This window comes from Sorex fumeus, unplaced genomic scaffold (genome assembly GCF_029834395.1).
Source record: "Sorex fumeus unplaced genomic scaffold, SorFum_2.1 ptg000047l, whole genome shotgun sequence".
NCBI lineage: Eukaryota > Metazoa > Chordata > Mammalia > Eulipotyphla > Soricidae > Sorex > Sorex fumeus.
This window is the reverse complement of record NW_026606104.1, coordinates 41261846-41286328: the sequence shown is the minus strand read 5'-3', so window position 1 is coordinate 41286328 and position 24483 is coordinate 41261846. Positions and strand designations below refer to the sequence as shown.

General features: G+C 43.0%; 1 protein-coding gene across 1 annotated transcript in view; it reads right to left on the bottom strand.

Annotated features, from left to right (window-relative positions):
- The window catches only part of CLIC4 (chloride intracellular channel 4), a 66784-nt gene extending 43859 nt beyond the window's left edge, over positions 1–22925 (bottom strand). The window contains exon 1 of the mRNA XM_056123391.1: positions 22667–22925. Within this exon, the coding sequence (XP_055979366.1) occupies positions 22667–22738 (72 nt within the window). The 5' untranslated portion in view covers positions 22739–22925. The remainder of the gene's footprint in view (positions 1–22666) is intronic.
- Positions 22926–24483: the final 1558 nt, after the last annotated feature.

The following is a 24483-nucleotide window of genomic DNA, read 5'->3' as shown; positions in this document are numbered from 1 at the left end:
TGTCTGCTCAGGGCTTACTCCTGGCTCTGGGCTAGAGCGATAGCACAGTGGGTAGGGCGTTCGCCTTACACGCGGCCAACATGGCCGACCCGAGTTCGATTCCTCTGCCCCTCTCAGAGAGCCCGGCAAGCTACCGAGAGTATTCGATATGCCAGACACAGTAACAACAAAGTCTCCAGTGGAGACGTTACTGGGCCCGCTCGAGCAAATCGACGATCAACGGGAGGGCCTTTACCTTTACCTTTACTCCTGGCTCTATGCTCAAGATCACTCCTGACAGTCTTGGGGTACAATATGTGATGTCAGAGATAGAACCCAGGTCGGCCACATGCAAAGAAGAGTCCTTACCTGTTGTGCAATCACCATGGCCCCTAGAGCTTTTTTTTTTAAGAGATTATATACTTTAGGTAAAACAAACAAAAAAAGTAATCCGTAAAATAAATGAGATACTGAGAAACTCTGAAGACTGAATTATTTAATACATATAAGCACAGAAAATTTGCATCAGATAAACATCACATTACAAACAGCATTTTGGAACTCTAAAAAAACTGAAACAATGGTTTCACAATATAAACAAAGAAAAACTCTAGTCATAAAAAATGCTACAGATGGGGCCAGAGCGATAATACAGTGGGTAGGGCTCTTGCCTTGCACATCCCCAGCATCCCATATGGTCCTAAGCATTGTCAGTAGTAATTACTAAGCACAGAACCAGTTGTAATCCCTGAGTATTGCTGGATGTGGCCCCTGCCCAAAAAAGCTACACATTTCAATATGTGACATTTGAACTCAGTAAACACAAATGATTCCATCTTTCTCTAATATCTTATAAAGTAATAAAGTTAAAAATATATTTACTATATTTATATAAATATATGCATTTATATATAAATATACAAATAGATTATATACATACTTATATGTATAAATATATAAGGTTAAAAGGCATTAAAAATAATTTTTAATTACATATACTATATATTACTTATGAAAGTTAAAATTCAAATTTTGTGAGCATCTTCTTAATTGGCCTAACATAAATTTCAAATATTTGAATACAACATAGCTTGTTTATATGACTGATTTTCTTTAACTTAAAATCTCAATGCCAAATGCCTTACATATGATAAAAGCAAATTTAAACTTAGTTGTCTGATGCAACAAGCAAAATCTTCCCTTTATTTTAGATATATTGATTTGAAAAACAATATATTTTTCTTGGCCAAAAAAGTCACTATTGAAATAGCTTTTATTTTCTGGCAAACTGTCCAATTACTGGTTCAATTTACATGTTTTTTTTTCTAATATACTTATTATTTCTAATTATTTAGGTGTGTTGAAACCTCAGGGGTCAACTTTGCATCCAAACACCAAGGACTAAGGCAATTTGATTAAAAAATAAATAAAACATCTGAGCTGGACCAATATCATTTCTAAGGAACACACCCACTTTGCAGATGAGAAGAACTTGAACTTGATCTTCCAGTTACATAATTTGAAGATTCTAGCCCTCTAAGCCCAATCTATTATTACGTTTAGATTAATGACAATCTCGTGAGTAGCTAGTCATAAACCCAAATTACATGTCTCAAGTTCAATAACTGAATACTATTTTTATCTCTGGTATTTTATAATGAGGCAAGACAAACAAAGAACAAATTTAGTAGTCTCTTAAATGTTTCTATCCCTTGAGTGTGCATATCAATTTACCCAAAAACTCTAATAAATATTAAATGAATTCTCTCCTATAAAATGAACCTTGATAGAGATGGAAAAGATAAAGAACCTCTAATATCCTGAATTCACATTTTAGTCTTGAAAAGCATGCTGATAATGATTCTGGTGAGCAACATGCTGCAATAAAGTGATCTCTGAGTGCAGAGCCAGAAGGGTTACACCCCTGAGCATTGCCGGGTATGGCCCAAAAACACAAAAAATTTTTTAAATCATAAACACTGTCCTCTCGTTGTTCATCAATTTGCTCGAGTGGGCCCAGTAACGTCTCTATTTTTTTTGAGACTTGTTGTTACTGTGTTTGGCATATTGAATACACCACGGGTAGCTTGCCAGGCTCTGTCGTGCGGGTGAGATACTCTCGGTAGCTTGCCAGGCTCTCCGAGAGGGGCGGAGGAATCGAGCCCGGCTCGGCCAGGCTGGCTGCACGCAAGGCAAACGCCCTACCGCTGTGCTATCGCTCCAGCTCTAAATCATAAATAAAAATAAATTAAATTAAAATTAAAATTAATTCCTTATTTAAGAACATTTGATTTGGCCAGACAGAAAATTCATTGCCTCCTTCTGTTCTACTACAACTCTAACCAATCAGAATCCGATTACCACTTTATCACTTAGCCACAAAATCTGACTTAATAGTGAAACTAAATGGTTATAAAAAGAAAATACTATGTACGGGTCAGAAAGATAGTACAGAAGGCAGAGTGTGCCTGTGGTTCACCTGGTTTCAATACCTGGCACTCCATATGATCTTCCAGACCCATCAGGAGTAATGTAAGAGCACAGAGCCAGGAATAAGCCCTGAGCATAGTCCATGCAGGCAAAAAAGTAAAATAAAAAATCCAGAGAAAGACAGAGGAAAATACTACATTAAATTATGTTTGTTATATAAGGAAATTATGTAAAAATATATGTAAAGTAAAAATATGTGTGAGAGAAGAATATGGGGCAAAGAGCAATAGTACATGCAGTGAGAAAGGCATTTGCCTTGCATGTTGCTGACTGGGGTTTGATCCCTGACACCACATAAGGTCCCCTGAGCACTGCCAGGAGTGAGTCCGAACTCCTGTGCATGGCTGGGTATTACCCAAAAAGCGCAAAAAAAAAAAAATTTATGATAGGAAGCCGAAATCATAGTATCATATCATAGTACGGCAGGCAGGGAGTTTTGCCTTGCATGCAGCTGACGACCCAGGTTTGATCCCCGGCATCCCATGTGGTCCCCTGAGCGCTGCCAGGAGTAATTCCGGAGTACAGAGCCAGGAATAACCCCTAAGCATTGCTGGGTATGACCCAAAAAGCCAAAAAAGGAAATAGAATTGATGATAGGAAAATGACACCAGGGTCCACTGCTCTGCATTGTAGCACTGTCCTCCCGCTCATTAATTTTCTGCAGCGGGCACCAGCAACATCTCACAACAAATTGTGAGAGTTGTTGTTACTGTTTCTGGCATATCGAATACATCACGGGGAGCTTGCCGTGCGGGAAAGATACTCTCGGTAACTTGCCTGGCTCTCCAAGAGGGGTGGAGGAATCGAACCCGAGTCGGCTGTGTGCAAGGCAAATGCCTTACCCACTGTGCTATCACTCCAGTCTACAAACTAAAGAAACTAATATACAAACCTCGCATCCAGAAAAGGTATAAGTGATTATTCTTTACATACAAAGTTAATTTCTTCAATCTAGTTGGTTGGGGGGGGGGGGGTTGAAAGTTGTTGGCTTTTTTCTTTTCTTTCTTTTTTTTTTATCTAATCATCATTTTTATTAATAATGCCATAATACTATATTAAAATATCTCTAGTACTCATAAAAACATTTACAATAGTAAAACTTCTTTTACCCTTCCCTGTTCTTTTGCCTTCAATTTTGTAAAAACCGCATTAAATACATTAATTCAATAGATAAAACATAATTAATACCTCACATAAAGATTATCTGTAACTCTAAATCATAATTTACTGTCATTCTATCTGCGCATCTTCATAAAATAAACAGAAGGGGAAAAAAGAAGAAATAGATTTAATTTTTCTTCTTATCTCGGAGTCAGTGGTCAGATCTGCAGTGCTCAGGCTTTATTCCTGGCTCTGTGCTCAGGGAGTATGATTTTGGAGCCACATCTGGTTGTGCTGAGAGTTGCTCCCCAGACAGACACGGCAGTACCTGGTTTTGAGCCTGAAGCGAGGAAAGCATGTGCTCCAGCCCTTCTAGCTTCTCCCTGGCCCTGTGTTTGTTTTAAAGAAAAATTCCTTCTAAGGGCCAAAAGCAAGCAAACCATAGGAGTGATTAGTGTGGTAACATTTTAAGTGAGTCAAAAGAAAAAAAAAAGTAGATCCAAAAGCACTGGCTGATCTCATTAGCTCTGCTTAAGGAGCTACATAGATATGACTTCACTCCTGAATTACACGTCTATATTTAGTTTATACCTAATATGGATAAAGTCCTGAACTAACAGCCATTTCCTCTCTCTACAAAAAGAAACTTCCTTGCTTTTTTTCTATCAACAATGCAAAGATTAGTGTATGCTTTGAAGGAGGAAGTTTTAAAGAACCAAACTATTAACAAAAATTTAGTATTCGATTGTTGTTAAAATGGGAACAGCTTTCGCACTTCTTAATTGGAAAACAGTCCTAAAATCAAATACAAGATGTTCAAGTCAAGTTCCTTAAATTTATAAATAAACCCTTTAAAGTACTTTACAAAATACTAATTAACAAGGACCCCAAAATGCAAAAAGGTACAGGTAATGGAAATTTTAGTTTCATTTCAAATTTAACCAAGAGAACTGAAAGCAATCAAATTCATCTAATAAGTCATACAGTCTCATTTAGTTGTTTGTCTGTTTTAGAAATATCCCTACACACCCTCAGAATGTCCATTTCTTTTTCGTTTTCTGCATGATTGAAAGTAGCAAATACAGAAAATATAAATCTACTGGGCAAAATTGAAGTTTCTAATAAAGGAAAAAATATACAAACAAACAGAAAAATCTTCAATGGTAAAGAGTCAGGTCCTGGTTTTAAAGACACAGATAATCAGTCCTGCTGCTCACCAGCAGGGACCTCCGGAATCTCAAGTGCGATGCAGTTTTTATAGTGCCTATTTCAGAATTTAGGTGAGGATTAAGTTAGCAAACATACGCAAAGGACTTGGTACAACATGCCTGGATGATAGCAGGCATTCAATGATGTTATCTTAGAGCTATTATTCTGTCTTCAACAGAAGAACAAAAACTCATTGCTAGTTTTCACATCACTGTACTCTCTTCACCAAGGATTAAAATAGTTTCAACAAACTTATGAAATTATAGGGAACGGAGAGATAGAACAGTGGGTAGGGCGGTTGCCTTGCACACGGCCAACACGGCTTCAATCCCCTAAGCATCACCAGAAGTAATTTCTGAGTGCAGAACCAGGATAAGCACTGAGCATTGCTGCTGTGGCCCAAAAACAAAATATAAAACAAAAAAATCAAGGGTACATGTGGGACCCAACTCATATGCCAGTACCACATGCCCCTCCACCAGTGCTGAAGGTCCATGAGCACAGATGGAGTCTGAGCACACAGAGCCTAAGCAACTCCATACACTTTGGTCAACCTGGCTTCGTTGGGAATGATCCCAAATAAGCACCTTGAGCACTTCTTGGGAGCCGCTATACCCCTGCCCCCCCCCCAAAAAAAACTAAGCATAAACCAATTTCATCTTTACTATCTCAGTTTCTTCTGTTGTAAACAGAACTTAATCTTTCTTAGACATTCTGCATTTCCCACAGAAAGTCTTAAAAAAAATGCTAATAAGCACAGACCAATTCAACTTTGTAAGTATATACTAGAATAAGGAAAACTGAAATGCTCAGAGAGATAAATGAAATATAAAGACAAAATTCAAAATTCATGGGACCAGAGAGACAGTACAGTGGATAGAGGGTCTGTCTTGCATGTGACCAAGTTGGCCTTGATTCTCATTAACCCATATGATATCTCCGAGCCCTGCCATGAGTGATCCCTGAACACAAAGCCACCCCTGGGTATGGTTTAAAAACTCAAACAAAACAAAAAAGCAGTACTATTTCTTGTAGGTTAGTTTTTAGCTACAACTCCAGAAAGAACTGCTGAGGCAGATGGTATAATATGACAAGAGTTCAACCTGACGGTTTTGTAGCCACACTTAGTAAATAAAACTAACAAGATCACAGCCCACAGAAGTCAGTTAATTCAGAAACAAATTCAAATCTAATCTTCGATTTTTCTTATCCGAAATCTGCTCTATTTTGAGTTGTAACCAGCAGAGAGCAACATCCTAGTGGTTGAAATCATATATATTAAACAGAACTAACCATAGCCTAAAATGTCTTAACAGTCCTACAGGCCCATACAATAACAGTAAGCCAACAACACTTACAATGCTCAATTGTTTTCCTTATATTAACTCTTTTAATCTTTATAAAAGCTCAAGTGGTAGATATTATTACCCCAGTGGAGAAATTAAAGCAACTAGAAAAAGGTAGAACCAGGACTGAAACAGACTACATGGATCCTGAGGTTCATGGTGCTTTTCTGGTTTGGGTTGGGTTGGGTTTGGGGGCCATACCCAGCAGTGCTCTGGGCTTATTCCTGGTTCTGCATTCAGGGATCACTTCTGGCAGTGCTCAGAGGACCATATGAGGTGCCAGGGAGAGAACAAGGGTTGGCAACATGCAAGGTAAGCACCCTACCCTCTTATATTTCCAGCCTTTGTCCATCTTCTTTACTAGTACACTATGACAACAAAATAAGACAAAGCCAACTTTCCAAATGACAGCTCAAGTGCCTACTTGAAATATCAATTCTAACAATCTTCATTCAAGTCTAAAACTATTTCAGACTTGAAACTCTTTCTTAGTGCCTAATAGGGAATATAAATCCTTCAAGTCAACAATCAATCTTGGCTCTGACTTTGGGATTTCAGGACTCAATATAAATTGCAAAGGGTTCTTGCTGAGTCATCAGAACAAAAACCAACTCTTCATCTCAGTAGATGAAGAGTTGGTTACCATCACTTCTCAAGGGACAGAAAATTGCACTCTCCTCCAATCTTCTGCATGGGGGAATTTTCTCTGTACATTTTAACAGATACAATATGGTGGATTCAATTCTTCATATTCAGTATGAAGTTGTTTTCTTTTTTGCAGTGCCATGGATCAAATGCAAAGTCTCAAACTTGTAAAACAACCAGTGGGTGACATTCCCAGACCCAATGGAAGTCATTCTGAGACACTAGATCAGAGGTTCCCATACTTATTTAGCCTACCACCCCCTTTCCAGAAAAAAAAGGGCTCAGTAACCTCCCCCCCCAAACTCCAAGCCAAAACACCAAAAGTGACCCCCATTTGCATGCAAGCCAACTATTTACTGCCCCTGGATCATTCCACAATTCCCCACACCAAGGGAAATAGATGACATTATCCATTTTGGAGAAAGAGTGCTCTAAATCAAACCCAAATATGAACTAAGGCCAGTGTTTCATCACACTATTTCTCCAGCTTCTTGTATGATTTCGGGCAACTCTTCCTTGTTCAGTTTCTCCTACATAAATAAATAATGTATAATATAATGTATATTATAATCTATAATATACTGCACATATAAAATACACTTTTATACACTCGTGTATTTTCTCCTACATTACTATGCCAGTTCCTGAGAGTAAGGAAGTTCCTTCAAACTTGATCAGAACTAGATCCTTGGCATTTTTCTTATTCTTTCACTCTACCAACAAAATCATCTTTGATACTTTGGATGTCATATCAATATTTTATATACCAAGTACAGCCTGCCTAGATTGCTTTGTGAGCATCAATTCTGTGTGTCCCCAACCTTCTACCAAACACCTCCCCCTGACATATCATCATCCTACACTAACCACACCAGAATGAACAGTTTGTTCTTCTTCTGTTTCAATAAAATGCATCTCTATCAACCAGTGATTTAATTAGGAGCTCAAGTCATTTCTCACACTACTTTCTCACATAATTCCTTGCTCAGTATTTTCCTAATCATTGCATCTTCAAAATCCATTCCCTTCTCTCCATCACTACCCAAATCCAAGCCATTATCATCTTTGACTGTAATGGCCTAAAAGTAGGGTTTTGTTCCCCTTTTTTTGGAGGGAGGAGGTGAAATTTAGGATCTCACCATGGAAGCTAAGTGCTCCACCAAGAAAATATCCCCATGTCCTTTTCTTCCCACTCTTGACTCTTCATTTTCCAGAGTGGTCAGAATGCCCATCTTAAAAATGCAATTAAAACAGAATGCTCGCTTATGTTCTTACTTGGAAACTGCTCTTTTAACTGGAGACTAAAATTACATGACATATCATGACCTCTCTGATGCAGCTCATCTATTCCTTGCTCTACACATTAGTCATTCTCTGAATTAGTTCACTATTTCCAGACTTTATATATACCAACTCCTCCCATATGAAATGGTCTTCTTGTCAGTCTTCTAATTATCATTCATCCTACATGTAATTTTTTCAAAGCCCCCACAAAGTGTCCATCTAAATGGTTTCCTACCATCCTTTCTCAAACACCAAATTCTTATCCTTAATGCAATTACATATTGTCTTATGTACATACGTGTATTTTCTATATTCATTTTTTTACTCTGGAGCCACACCTACACCAGGCTGTGCTCAGGGATCATTCTTAGCACTGCTCCGGGGGACTGTATGCAGCATTAGAAATTGAACTAAGTCTAGCTAGGCACAAGAAAAGCACCTTACCCTCTATTATCTTGTTCATTTTTGGTGAAGGCTAGGGGGAAGGTGTGTGTTGCTGGGGGGGGGGGGGGGGGCAGGGGGAAGTGAATTGGGCCACATTCAGAGACACTCAAGACTTATTCTGTACTATCAGGGTCACTCCTGATGGTGCTCAGGGGACCATATGTTCATATGTGGTAAGTACAAGGCAAAAGCCTTGAACTCTGTCCCCTCCCCTTCCTTCCCTCTTGTTTCCTCCTCTTTTCTTTTCTTTTCTTTTCTTTTCTTTTTCTTTTCTTTTCTTTCTTGAGGTGGAAGAGAGTGGATCACACCAAGCTGTGCTCAGGGCTTACTCCTTGCAGTGCGTGGGGAAACATGTGGCGCCAAAGATCCAACTGGTGTCAGAGTTAAGTGCCTCATCCAAAGTACTATCTCTCCCAGCTCCCAAACCACTTAAGGTCTTAATTCAATTGAATTTTGAAAACCATGAAAGACAAAAGTCACTGTGTTATCCAGATCAAAGACAGTGCTGAGAACCTGACTATGATCTACCATGCTCGTCACTCACTTTGACTTTTTACTAGGCTACATAGTGAGCTCCTTGAAGACAAAGCACCTATTCTTTCTTCCTTTTTTTAATCTATTCAGCACTTAGTATGTAGTAGGCATTCCATGTTTGTTTCTAAATGATACCTATGCTGTGCCTAGCTATTCCCATACAAAGTTTGTAGTGGGCCAAGGAAGTAATCTGTGGTAGAGTACTTGACTTGCACATGCTTACATGTGAGAAGCCTGGGATTCAATCCCTTGCACGATGTCAAAAAGTGATTATTCTATCTTCCAACTATAAAATCGGCATACATTTAACTAACAGATATTAAAGGGGGAACTCAATAATTAAAAAAAAAAAAAAAACCTTCCAGAACAGATTTTTCCCAAAGGGCACAAAGGAAGGCCTATCTCCAAATCACTTAATTAATATTTTATAAGCAATTCTAATTGTTGACATATAACTACTGACACTCAAGAGCTTGCTTTCCATCCACAAAAATGAAACAGGGTAAGTGCTTTTAGTGGTGCAGTACAAACCTATGTACAATCTTATTTTTTTTTTAACAAAACCTAAATAAAGTAAAAATATCAATTCAGGGGGCTAGAGCGATACCACAGCGGGTAGGACGTTTGCCTTGCACGCAGTCGACCTGGGTTCGATTCCCAGCATCCCATATGGTCCCCCAAGCACCGCCAGGAGTAACTCTTGAGTGCAGAGCCAGGAGTGATCCCTGAGCATTGCTGGGTGTGACCCAAAAAAAAGCACAAAAAAAAAGTATCAATTCATTTAATATTGACAGACTGGACTTCACAAAACAAATGTACTGTTGTCAAAAATATTAAAATGTTTTATATAAACAACAATAGTTCTTTTGAGTTTATAAAAATAAATTAGGATATATAACCAAAGAGTAAGTAATCATTTCTAATAGCAGTTATAAGTATTTTGTTTTGTTTTTGAGTCATACATATAAGTAATGTTTTTTATTCTTTTGTGTTTTCTAATTTTTATTTAATAAATACATGTATCTTTATGATTTCAGAAAAAACCTTTTTTAGAGAACATATACCAGGGCTGAAGTGATATTACAACAGGTAAGGTGTTTGCCTTGCATGTGACCAACTAGGGTTCAATCCCCAGCATCCGATATGGTCCCCCAAGCACCACCAGGAGTAATTCCTAATCAGAGCCAGGTGTAACCCCTGAGCACTGCAGGTTATGGCCCAATGGCAAAATAAACAAAGACCATAGTACCTACACATGAATATGCTAGGAAACAAAATATGGCATTACCTTTTAAATTCACTGCCAATACTTAAACTAAAGTTAGATACTATTCTTCCTGACACCACACACACACACACACACACACACACGAGAGATAACACAGAAAAAGTAAGGCACTTGATTTGCAAGTGGCCAATCTCAAACCTCAATTCACTGTCAGCACCCCATATTGGCCCATACACCACCAGGAGTGATCCCAGAGCAGAGCCAGAGCTCTGAACTGCATGGTATAACCCAAAACCCAAAACACACGCACACACACACACACACACACACACACACACACAACACACACAGATAACACAGAAAGTAAGGCGTTTGATTTGCAAGTGGCCAACCCCAATTCACTCCCAGCACCCCATATTGGCCCACACACACCACCAGGAGTGATCCAAGAGCAGAGCTCTGAACTGCATGATATAACCCAAAAACCAAAACCAAACAAAAGAAAACAGCATATTTGCAATCCGCTGACTGATGACAATTCTAAAATTCAAATAGAATGTGTTACTGATACCCAAAAATAATTTTTAACATGATTTACTGAGAACCATCAAAAATCAATATACATTTTTATTGGTATATTCCTTCGGATAGAACTAAGGACTTCACACATGCAAGTATGCTCTACTACTGAGTTACATCTCTGGTCCCAAAATTTTCATTTCTTGTATCTTATCCCCCTTTTCTCTTGATTTGTCTATATGCTCTTGGATCTGATTATGACTCTTCCATTTTCCTAAGTAACAAAACAGCCTAAATTGGTTCACCTGATTTTTGTAATTAAAATTTCATTTTAGGGGCTGGAGGGATAGTACAATGGGTAGGGTGCTTGCCTTGTATGCAACCGACCTGGGTTCGATCTCCAGCATCCCATATGGTCCCCCAGCATTGCCGGGCATAATTTCTGAGTGCAGAACCAGAAATAATCCCTAAGCACTGCTGGGCGGGGTGAAAAAAAATTCTTTTTCATTTTAGTAACCTAGCACCTGGTTTCTACCTCCACAATAAAGTAACTGGTTGTTAGCCAAGAATATGCATACCCTTATAAGTTCTTAATTACCACAGCTTTCATCTAATTGCTCAGTTTTATTCTCTCCAATGTTTTGTTCAGATTCTTGTTTTCTTTTGTTACACATATAAATAGCTATGCTGCAGTATTGTAAAATTCAGTACTTAAATTATTACAGATGATTTACAGCTTTACAACTATTAATGAGAACTAGATTATTTTCAAAAGCATTAATTACTTCACCTGTAAAGTTGGAAGTAATAGCTTCATTACAAAAAGAAAACCTGTTGTGCACCTCACAGGAGTCCACTGTAAATCAGCTCTGAGAAAAGAGTATCTATAAATTAAAGCATGCTCGGGGGGTATGGTGCCGCCAGCAGGTCAATCTGTACCTGTGAGGCGAGTGCATCAGCAGTCTCATGGCGCCTTCAGACTTCCAGATACCCCAAAATTGCTGCTGTGCCTTTGGCCAGACCCCAAAAACTTGGGGCAAAGTTTACCAAGAAAGTAAACGGCCAAAAATTAGGTATGTGGGAAACACACCCACAAACCACCTCCGGCTCAGCTATATAATTGGAGGCAAGGCCTCTTTGGTTCCTGATTGAACTGCTTCATGGACATGATCCCAGAGACTCAGAAACGAATCTCAGAACCCAGTGGCTTTAGGTAGAAATGCATCTGGTCTCAGCAGTAGGCTACCGGTGCTGGGCCAACCCAAGTGGGAATAGGTTTCGTGCCCTGGCCTACTCCCCCTGGCGGCCCAGTGGCTGCCATCCGTCTGAGGCCACTGGATAGTCACATTTGGGCCCCCAGTGACTAGACACACAGGGCCTCACGGGATGAGGGTGGAGCCGGGCTTGTCCTCCCCACCCCAACGAGACCCCAAGTCATCGCCCACGAATGGCCTCTCTGGCTCCTGATCAAGCTGCTTAACGGCCATGATCCCAGAGACTCAGAAACAAATCTCAAAACCCAGTGGCGTTTGGCAGAAATGCATCCGGACTCCACAGTACGTTACTGTCGCCGGGCCACCCCAGGGAGGAAAGGGTGTTGTCCCTCTGCCTGCTCCCTCTTGGCGACTTGGTGGCTGTCATCCTCCAGAGGCCATTGGACAGTCAGGTTTGGGCCCGCAGTGACGAAACTTGTTGGGTCTCACGGGTGGGGGGGGGGGGGGGGGGTGGAGCCGGGCCTGTCCTCCCCACCCTAACGAGACCCCAAGTCATCGCCCACAAACGGCCTCTCTGGCTCCTCATCAAGCTGCTCAACGGCCTTGATCCCAGAGACTCAGAAACAAATCTCGAAACCCAGCGGCTTTTGTCAGAAATGTGTCCAGACCCCGCAGTAGGTTACTGTCGCCGGGCCACCCCAGGGGGGAATGGGTGCTGTCCCTCCGCCTGCTCCCTCTTGGCGACTTGGTGGCTGTCATCCTCCAGAGGCCATTGGACAGTCAGGCTTGGGCCCGCAGTGACGAAACTTGTTGGGTCTCACGGGATGGGGGGGGGAGGGAGGTGGAGCCGGGCCTGTCTTCCCCACCCCAATGAGACCCCAAGTCATCGCCCACGAATGGCTTCTTTGGCTCCTCATCAAGCTGCTCAACGGCCATGATCCCAGAGACTCAGGAGCAGATCTCTAAACCCAGTGGCTTTTGGCAGAAATCCCTCCAGATTTAAGTGGTAAAATTTCAGAACTTCAAAACCACATGGCCCTACTGCAGCCACACGACATCATATGTTATTCATAACCAGCAATAGAACACAAATTGTCTATTGTTGCCTTTTCAGCAGATCTGAGTGTTGGGGTGAAATCTTAAATAATGGTGGGTCTGGTGTCGAAATAGTGAATGTGATCAAAGTAGAGAGAGAGTAATGTAGAAATCATCTGCCCCACAGGCAGTGGGAGGGTGTTTGATGGGGGTATACTGGGATTTTTGGTGGTGGAGAATGGGCACTGGTGAAGGTACGGGTGTTTCATTGTATGACTGAGACTTAGACCCAAAAGCTTTGTAACTGCTCTCACGGTGATTCAATAAATAAAATTATAAAAAATGGAAAAAGAAAAAAAAAAGTAAGGTGGAGTTCATGCACAATTCAATCAGCTAATCAGTGGCTGAATAAATAGCAGTACTCCTACAAAAAAAGAAGAAAAAAAAAAAACATGCTCGATGAAATGAGTTTAGCCCTGGTTCTAATACTGTTACTTCTTAAAAATGCTAACATTATAGTTTAAGATAACCTCTGGCATAACTTTTAAGTACATTCCTATATCTATATCGTTACTTTTAAAAATTTATTAATCGACCGATACAGCCCCTGGTTTTATATTTTAAATAAAGAGGTAGGGGAGAAACTGATACCAAATAAGGTTAATTAATATTCCTTATACTAATACCTGGGCTGGAGCAATAGCACAACGTGTGGGGTATTTGCCTTGCACAAGGCCCACCCGGGTTCGATTCCTCTGCGCCTCTCGGAGAGCCCAGTATGCTATCAAGAATATCCCGCCCACACGGCAGAGCCTGGCAAGCTACCCATGATGTATTCGATATGCCAAAAACAGTAACAAGTCTCACAATCAAGACATTATTGGTGCCTGCTCGAGCAAATCTATGAACAACGGGAGAACAATACTACAGTGCTATACCAGTACCTAGTACTGAGCACTGAAAAATAAGTCAAATCTCAAAAAAAAATAAAAATAAAATTAAACAGAGGAATGAAAATTGCAAGAGAATTCACAAAGTGGTACCCTAAACTAAATTTAGATTTCTGTTAAATCATATTTGGATAGTTTGTAAGCATGACTTAAATGTTTTTTCTTCCAGAAACTCCCTTTCCGTTCTCTACAAGACTCTCTGAGCAAATCCATTCTAATTCATTCTCTCCATCAAAATCCTTTCATAATAGTAATATTAATGGCCGCATCCAGTAGAGCGGGAAGGAGGTGGAATGCCTTTTCCCTTGAAGCCACTCCAAAAGAGATTCTTGCAGGGGATGCAAGCCCCAAATAGAAGGATGGAGGAGAATGTGGTGCCTGGTTCAGACACAGGGCCTCGCACAAGCTAGGGAGTGTGTTGACTAATTGTACTATCTACCCCAGCCTGCCTTTAGCACACTTCCCCCCCTTCCTGCTTAACACATTTTCCTTTTAAGGGCTGATTAATTCCCTATTCAGGAGGCACCAGAACACTCACAGTCCAACTTCTCTAATGAAATAGGAAACGGGAAGTTCTTGCTCACTATCCTTTACTGGCTTCTAGGTATTTCTGAAAGCATCCTTTCAAAACCAGCTGTAACTTTTCATTAACAGCCAGATACTCCCTATTTATACCATATTGGATTTCACATGTGTTAAGTCTCCCCTGGCACTGAAAGCTTCATCTCTCCCCACATTAGCATGGCTCTGTTGTTTCTTTCTCTTCAGTATCTTAGTTAACCAAAACCATCACCTTCACCTTATCAAGAGAGGCAGCATCTTTAGCAACAGTCCAACAACAGACCCCAAGAACAGAGTTTCTATTAACTTCACTTTTTTTTTCAAGATATTGTTTAAACATTAAGGGGCCGGAGTGATAGCACAGCGGGATAGGGCGTTTGCCTTGCACACGGCAGACCTGGGTTCAATCCCCGGCTTCCCATATGGTCCCCCAAGCACTGCCAGGAATAATTCCTGAGTGCAGAGCCAGGAATAACCCCTGAGCATCGCTGGGTGTGACCCAAAAAGCAAAAAGATATTGTTTAAACATTAAACATGAATATTAAACATTTCACTTCATCTAGACATTATGATATTAAAGACTGGTTTTTAAATCTAAGTTTTTCTAAACAGTCTCCTAACCTATTTATCAACCATAGATTATACATTCTATGAGAGAAGGACTTAAGTGTTTGTTTCATCCCAAAGTTTAGCATTTACTTGGCAGACTCACAGTTACTGAGGTCAAATACTTAACAGTCACTTTGTGGGGGGGGGGGGTGGGGGGGTGTAGGTAGGTAGTTGGGCTGTTGAGTTTACTCATAGCTGTGGTGACAAATCATAAGGAGTGCCAGGGATTGAACCCCTTTCAACCTTAATGCAAGACCAGTGCCTTAACTCCTCATGCTCTCTATCCCCAACAGTCACTTTTAATAATTCCTTTCTTTCCTTCCTTCTACTCCTGGCATGTTCTAATGTTGTGTTCTTGTCTCTGCATCTCCACTGCCCCTAATTTGGTACAGCACTATTTCTTGCTCACACTATAAATGGTTAACTTCACATTCCAATCTCATGAACTGCTGCCCTCTGGAAACTTCAAATAGCAAATCAATTCGATTCAATGCAAATATTGTCTTAGTGTTGACTTAACTCTATTCAATCATTAAAATAAAGTTATCAGGGGTATGGTGCCGCCAGCAGGTCAATCTCTACCTGTGAGGTGAGTGCATCAGTTGCCTCTTGGCGCCTTTAGACTTTCAAATACCGCAAAATTGCTGCTGTGCCTTTGGCCAGACCCCAAAAACTTGAGGCAAAGTTTACCAAGAAAGTAAACAGCCAAAAGTTAGGTCTGTGGAAGACACACCCACAAACCACCTCCGGCTCAGCTATATAATTGGAGGCATGGCCTCTCCTTGGTTCCTGATCGAACTGCTTAACGGCCAAGATCCCAGAGACTCAGAAACAAATCTCGAAACCCAGCAGCTTTTGGCAGAAATGGACCCCGCAGTAAGGTTACCGCCGCCGGGCCACCTCAGGGGGGAAAGGGTGCTGTCTCTCCACCTGCTCTCCCTTGGCAGTTTGGTGGCTGCCATTCTCCAGAGGCCATTGGGCAGTCAGGTTTGGGCCCACAGTGACGAAACACACAGGGGCCTCACGGGATGGGGGTGCAGCCGGCCCTATCCTTCCGGTCTCAACAAGACCCCGAGTCACCGCCCACGAAAGGCCTCTCTGGCTCCTGACCAAGTTGCTTAACAGCCATCATCCCAAAGACTCAGGAACAAATCTTGGAACCCAGTAGGTTTGGGTAAGAAATCCCTCTGTTAAAATTTCAGAATTTCAAAATCGTGCGGACACTACTGCAGCCACGCAACATCATATGTTATTCATAACCAGCAATAGAAAACAAATTGTCTACTGTTGCCTTTTCGACATATCGGAGTATTAGGGTAAAATCCAAATAATAATGGTGGGTTGGTGTCAAAATACTTAATGTAATCAAAGTAGAGAGAGAGAAATTTGGAAATCATCTGCCCCACAGATGGGTACTGGTGAAGGTACAGGTGTTTCATTGTATGACTGAGACTTAAACCCGAAAGCTTTTTAACTGCTCTCACGGTGATTCAATAAATAAAATTATAAAAAATGGGAAAAAAAATAAAATAAAGTTATCAACATTGTTTCCTATAGAAAAATTTTCATTTATCTGTGCTTTTCAAAATGGGAGACTAAGGCCAGTCTCCTCTCCTGAATCCTATTTAAAAAGTCCATATTTAAGAATAATACACTATCTGGGCTGGAAAGAGTACAGTGGGTAGGGCATTTGCCTTGCACATGGCCGACCCAAGTTCGATTCCCAGCATCCTATATGGTCCCCTGAGCACTGCCAGGAGTAACTCCTGAGTACATGAGCCAGGGGTAACCCCTGTGCATCACTCGGTGTGACCCCCAAAAAAAAAAAAGAATACACTATCAGAGGCTAGCAAAATAGTGCAAAGGTAATATGCACAGTGACAATCCAGCTAAATTCCTGGCACTGCATATGGTCCCCCGAGCCCTGCCAGAAGTGATCCCTGGCCAGAAAGCCAGGAGTAAGTTCTATGTACCACTGGATGTGGACCAAAATTAACAATAATGATACACTATCATCAATACTACATATTGAATACCTATCAAAAATAGGCATTTAGGGCTCGATCCTTGGCATTCAGATGGTTCCCCAAGCAGTATCAGGCATGATTACTGAGTATAAAGCCAGGAGATATATATATATATATATATATATATATACATACACATACATATATAAAACCATTGGCTCATACCCTGAGCATCACTGGGTATGACCCAAAAAAATTCTTTTAAAAAAAAGAAATAATATTACATCACATACCAAAGTTACTAGTGGGAAGTAGGGCAGCTGCAATGTCAAAAGGAATTGAACTTGGGGTGCTAGAGCGATAGTGTAACAGATAGGGCGTTTGCCTTGCATGTGGCCGACCTGGGTTCAATTCCCAGCATCCCATATGGTCCCCTGAGCACAGCCAGGAGTAATTTCTGAGTGCAGAGCCAGGAGTAACCCCTGTGCATCACCGGGTGTGATAAAAAAAAAAAAAAAAGAACTGAATTTATATGAGCAAAAGAAAATTCCCTAAACCCTATCTTTCCTAACTTCTCTCATTTGTGGTTTAACAGTTAATATTTACTTTTACCCAACAAACACAAAGAAATGTTTCCCAAAATTTGAGTATCACCAAGAAGAAATAATGGTGGAAAATACAGTAGATATATAGAAGGACTAGACGTATAAAATAATGGCTTCAGGGAGGTAGAGGGTATTAAAATTAAAAAAAAAAATCACAAGAAATTTTAAAGTTAGGCAAAATTCTACAAAAGACCAAGGTTCATTCCGATATCCAGGATCTAAATAAGTAGCTCCCAGATAGAGAGGGGAACACCAAATAAAGGTGTTGGGAGGATCCTCCCAGAATGGGAGAAGCATGCTGAAAGTAGACTATAGACTAAACATGATTGTCACCCATTGCCTCTTTTGCAAACCACAACACCCAATAAGAGAGAGAGAACAAAAGGGAATGCCCTACCACAGAGGCAGGGTGGGATGGGGGGGTTGGGGGTGGGAGGGATACTGGAAACCGTGGTGGTGGGAAATGGGCACTGGTGGAGGGATGGGTATTTGATCACTGTATAATTGAAACCCAAGCACAAAAATGTGTAAGTCTGCAACTGTACCTTATGATGTCTCACTATTAAAAAAAAGAAAAAAAAAGAAAAATAATTAAAAATAAATAAATAAATAAGTAGCTCCCAATTTCAATACATGACAGGCCATGTAGTGACAGCAAAAAGCTAAGAAGGAAACCATCTCATTTCCCATACTTCGTACCCTCTTATATCCTAGTCAAGCAGAACAAAAGAAGTTATTGTCTAATTGGAGAGATCTGCATATAAATATATGTATGTAAAATGGCACAGAATAAGTGTTTCTTTGCTTTCTGTGGGACAATGTTCTGAGTTTATTATATACCACATACATTAACTAGTTTATTCCCAAGAGATTAGTCTATTAATATCCCAACTGTGCAGTGAGTCACAGAGAGGTTTAAGTAATGTGTCTTGGGACACACAAATAGTAAGTGGACAAATTGGATTAGAAACCCAGACAGCAGTCAGATAATAAGGAACCTCATACCCTTGTTACAGGCTTTGAACTTCACTCTATTGGTCAGTGGTTTCCACTGGGAGTTGTACGTCAAAATATATACATCTGCCTGGGTCCTGATGATGACACTGTTAAAGATGATGACCTTTGTATACTTCTTTTACGACCCATCCTCTAGGTGTTGGGAGTCAACAAAGCAGAAATAAAGAACTGCTACCATACAGCTAATCTGAGTCATTGGGCTCATAAGCAGACAACTCTAAAAACAAGGAAGAAAAAGTAGCTGAGTATAACCACACTAGTTGGGAAGATCCTAGCCAATTTCTCTTTTTTATGTTTGTTTTTTGTTTTTGATCTGGGTCACACCTGGCAGTGCTCAGGGGTTATGGCCGGTTGTACTCAGAAGCGACCCCTGTCAGTGCTCAAGGGACCACACATGGTGTCAGAGATACAACCAGGTCCAGTATGGTATAAGACAAGGGCCTAAACTCCTACACTATCTCTCCAGCATGCCTTCTCACACATTTAAAACTACCTACACCAGTTATGTTAAATATCCTTTACATTTGTTCAGTTTTCTGCTACAAACTCAGATACATCTTGACACAATAATACTGTTCAACAACCTAGACAACCATGACCTTACCCTGGTACTTTATTTCCCCAAACTCAGCAGCTGTCTGACACTGTGGTGATAAGGATCAACTTGGGGCTCCCACATACAAAGCATATGCTCCAGCCCTTTAAGTCATCTCCTTGGTCCCTGCCCTCTCACTTTCTAAATACATTTAAAAAGGCAGAGTCTCCTGCCCTGGCTGTCCTTACCGGGGCCCCTAGGAGGGGAGCGGATTGAGTTTCCCTCCCCTCCCAAAGCAGAGCCTCAGCAGCCGAAGACCTCTGGAACCAGCCACAGTCATGCTTAAGACCATTCTCCACGCGTTTGGATGAGCCGCACGCATGAAGGAACCAGCAGAGGAACCCAGGCATGTGGGACCCGGGGCTGAAATCACCAAGCCTGCTCGGATTGGAACTGGGCCTCCTCCATCCAGATCCCCCATCTTCTAGTAGGTATGCACACCAACAGCCCCCAGCGCCGTGTTACCCCATTAACTTCCAAGACCCAGAGACTATAAAACCCAGCTCCTGGAAGCCCGCAGCCGCATCCTCTTATTATCTAGTTTTTACTCTTTTGAAGAGCCAGGGAGGCTACTGAGAGTATTCTGCCTGCCCGGCAGAGTCTGGCAAAGTCCCCGTGGCGTATTCGATATACCAAAACCCAGTAACAATGATGGGTATCATTCCCCAGACTCTGCAAGAGCCTCGAATATGGCACTTTCTAAAATCTCAGTGCTAGGATGGAGATGTTACTGGTGCCTGCTCGAGGAAATTGACGAACAGGATGACAGTGATACAGTGAAAAGGGTATTTTCCACTACATGCATTTGCCACAAAAGCTTTCAGGAGAAATACAGGATACTCTTGACACCACAATTTACCTAACCTTCTTTTTTTTAACTTTTGAAACAACGGTCCTGATTTATAGCAATACCAAGTTATACCTATGCTGAATCACAGAACAGCAGAAAACATTTTTCCTCTTACTTCACAAAAAGAACTTGACCAGAGTAACCCAATAAGTAACTACAAAACTGTGCTCGAGGACCAGGATGTGGTTTAGTAACCAAGTTCATGCCTACTATGTATGAGACTTGGGTTCGATACACAAAAACAGAAACTGACTTTAGGGGCCGGAGCAATAGTACAGTAGGTAGGGTGTTTGCCATGCACATGGTTGAGCCAGGTTTGATCCCAACATCCCACAGGGTCTCCCAATCACCGCCAGGAGTAATTTTTGAGTACAAAACTAGGAGTAACCCCTAAGCATCACAAGTATAACCGAAAAAAAAAAGATGTGATTTTAAACCTGGTTCTCTGCCATGAAGTCCAGTGAGAAAAACAGCTAGAATGGTAAGCAGTATGCCTTTGGACCACAGATAGTATAGGGGTTAGGGCGCTTGCTTTGCATGAAGCCGAACTTGGTTCTACTCCCTGTTCCACATATGGTCCCCAGAGGTCTGCCAGGAGTGAGTCCTGAGCTCAGAACCCCAAAAGTAGCCCCTGGGTTTGGCCCCCCCAAGAAACAAAAAAATAATGGTTACGAATGTAAGAAATATAGTCGTAATAACTACACCAATAGTTCCCTGTTACTATTTCCTTGCAATATCACATTTTCATAATTTTTTTTAACCTTTGGAATTTTTTAAGTTAAGTGTATCTGGCAAATAAGATTAATTCAATACAAATAGGAAAATTAGGAAGGAGCATGCACATTATTTAAATTTGGGAAACAATGCACCATTCTGTACTCCTAATTAAAGAGTTAAATCCTCATTAAGTAGAGAATTAAGAGCACTGTGATCTTCCTCTCATATGCTTCATTTCTTTCTCATGCCTTTATTGGTTTGGCATGGAGCATTTCATACAATGCTGGAAAAAAAAGCCATTACTCAAAGTATTTGTAATCTAATTCGAAATTTAATGCTACTCCCTTAGTTTCACTATTAAGTATCATATTTTTACAGATTTTTTTTTAGTAGATACACTATTTTTGAGTTTACGGAGCGATAATCTCTGACTCCTTTTTCCAAGTTGCCTTCTTCTACTTTTTACCTTTCTCTTATTTCAGGGTTCCTTCTGACAGTCTCTGCAATTCAAAAAACTCCATCTACCAAAGTAACCAAAACTCCGCAGTCTTGGGGTTCTTTCTATGCCTGCCTGCTATTTAAGGTCCTCAGCTGAAACTGCTAAGTGGGAGGGGGGGGTATGAAAAACAAAACTAAAACATTTTTATCTTTTGCTGATCCCTTCTTTCCTCTCTCAAATACACCTAATTCGGTGCCTTCTGGTCTTCAAAACAAAAACGCAGGGAAAAACTTGGTCTAGACTCCTGCTAACTTTCCAGCTCCGAAAACAGCTCTGAGCAAGCCTGCTGACGCAAGCGTCAAGGATTTTACAGAAGTTTTGAAGGAGGCTGCTGGATCCAGATGTTCCTAACTGCTCTCATTCGCTGAAACCAAAGACATAAACGCGGTGGGTAGGGTGGAGGCTTGGAAGACCGGACTACTGTTAGTCTGCCAATCGGGTAGCTCAGGATTTTAAAACTGAATTGGCCAGAGCCGGGAATCAACCCTGGAGAACTCCAGTAAGAATTCTCCCCCGCATCCGTTTTTCTTCCCGGACGCGAGCGGCAGACCCAATCCTTGCCCCGGCAGCACCGCCGCGGGGAGCAGCCAGGAGGTTGCATCAGACGCAACACTGGGCGCTTGAGAAACAAGAAAACCAGATGGTGGTAAAATACCTCAGACAGGAAAACCCCAAGCGGGGAATCTCGGGCTTTTCCGGAGGCTCCTTTCTGGATTTTTTTTTTTTAATTTTTTTGAACACAGCATCGAAAATCTAAAAGTTCCAGTTTCATAGCCACGGGCAGCGAAACGTTCTTTCCGCGAGTTCTGCCCGGCGCTCTGGGGCTGGCTCCGGGCTGCGGCTCCGCGCGGAAGGGTTTCGGGGCGCCAGGGAGCGGGAAGAGTCGGGGGGCGCGCACCTGGGGCGGGGGTGCCAACCTCCCCCGGTCCTGGGGCTGGGGGCTTCCAGGGACCGAGGAGGTGACGCGGGACCACGAGCTGGGTCGGCGCGGCCGGAGGCGAGGACCGACGCCAGGGGCGCTGGCTTTCTGTGGGGGCCGGTCCCACCCCGGCTTCTGGGACCTCCGGGAACGGGAAAGCGCGGGTGGGCCGAGACAATGGGCCGGGGGCGCGCGAGCGGCGCTTCCCTCAGCCCCGGGGGTGCCCGGCGCCGCGCGGGGGGCGCTGCGGGGGTGCCCGGGTTTCGCCCGCGCCCCGCGCCCCGGGACACCGCCCCCCGCGGCCCCACGGCGCCAGCTCGGCGACGCGGGACGGCGGTCGAGCGCTCACCTTGACGAAGAGCTCGATGATGGGCTCTTTGTCCTCCTCCTTGAGCCCGTTCAGCGGCATCGACAAAGCCATGGCCAGATCTGTTGCGCTCCGCGAACGGCGCTGGGGTTGGCGGCGGCTGCTCTCGGGGGTCTCCGGTGCGGGCTCGCGCCGCGCGTGCCTTCTGGACAGTCCGGGCGTCGAGCTCCGTTCAGCTCCGGCTCTTCAGCACCGCCTCACGCCCAGCGCGCGACTCCCAAGCGGCCGCTGCTCCAGCGGCTTCAAGCCACGGGGCGGGGCACGGGGCGGGGCTTCTCTGGGGGTGGGGCCAAGGCTGAAAGTCTCGGGGCTCTCCGGAGGAAATGGGATGGCCCGACCGGAGCTCCGGGGCGTGGTGTAGGGCGGGCTCGGAGAACCGACCATTCCTGTGCCTGAAGGCTGATTAGGGGGCGTGGCCTGAGGGACGTCCGGACCGCCCGGCGGGCGTTGGGCGGGGCTCCGGGCCACGCCTCCACGAGAGACGGGCGGGGAACTCCCCGGGCTGCGGAGCCTGACACCGCCTCCCTCCGCAGCGCGGGCGTGTCCTCGCAGCTGCTGCTGGCGCGGCTCCAGGTGACCTCATGCGTTCTGCCGGCTGGAGGAGATGGGGCTGTGTCTCCTGCCATCTTTCCTCCTTGCAGCCTCTCGGGATTCTTCGCTCTTTTCCTCAGCGGCCACCTCCCTAACTGTGTTAGGCGAAGCTGTTTCGCACAGGACAACTTTTCGGAAAGTTTGCATTCTCTTAGCAACACCTTTTTCTTCCCCCCGCTCATCCCCCCCCCCCGCTCTGATTTCTTCGTTTTTCCCTGGACTCTCCGTCTCTTCTGTCTTGGGACGAACAAGTTATTTATGAGTTTCTGCTGTGTTCCGGGCTCTGCGCTAGGCCTGGGGCGATAAACTATGGACTGGATCTCTCGCCTTGCGGAGGCTACAGAGACAGCCTTCAACTAAAACCCCAGTGCCTAAAGGCTGCAGAAAACTCCAAAGCGTTGTCGGGGTTCTTTCTCTTCACCCCAACCCCCACTGAATTTGCATCAGAACTATCTGCGTGTGTGCTCTATGCAACCCTGGATACTCAGTTTTCCTGTTATCCTTTTCCCTTAGTAAGAGGTCTTTTTTTTTTTCTTGAGAGAGAGGAGGGGGCTTGGGCCACACCCAGCTGTGCTCAGAGCTCCAGGCTCTGTGCTATGGAATCAACTCCTGGCGGGCTCAGGTGACCACATGCGATGTCCCAGCCGAACTCCCCCGTCCCGTCTCCCCCCCCAGACCCTCCCCCCCCCACCCCACCCCCCGTCTGCTGTGTGCAAAGCAAGCTTCTTACCCGCTGTGTCTAACTAGCTGTACAATCTCTCCAGTCCCACGACTTCACCTTTTAACAGTAACAATGTTTATATAGGTGATCTTCAACCTGGGGAAAAAGGTAGACAGAAAAATATTTTCTCCTCTTCTGTGGATTATGTTTTCATTCTCTTAATGAAGTCCTCTAATGGACAGAAAAAGATTTTTTTTTCCAAGTTCAACTTAGTTTTTCATTCATTGCCTGGGATTTTGCTGTCATATTTAATATGTCATGGTCAAGCATAATGTCTTAGAAGTTCCCCCCCCTACACACACACACACACACACACACACACACACACACACACACACCTCAAAAAAAGTAGGCAGTAGCTGAGATACTTGGAGTTGAACACCTCACCTCGTCTGGGTTTACTTCTGTAGACCGCCTGGGGGGAAAGTCACCCCCTCTGGAAACACTTGTTTGTTTCCTTCTCCTGACTTTTGCTCATACTTGACTC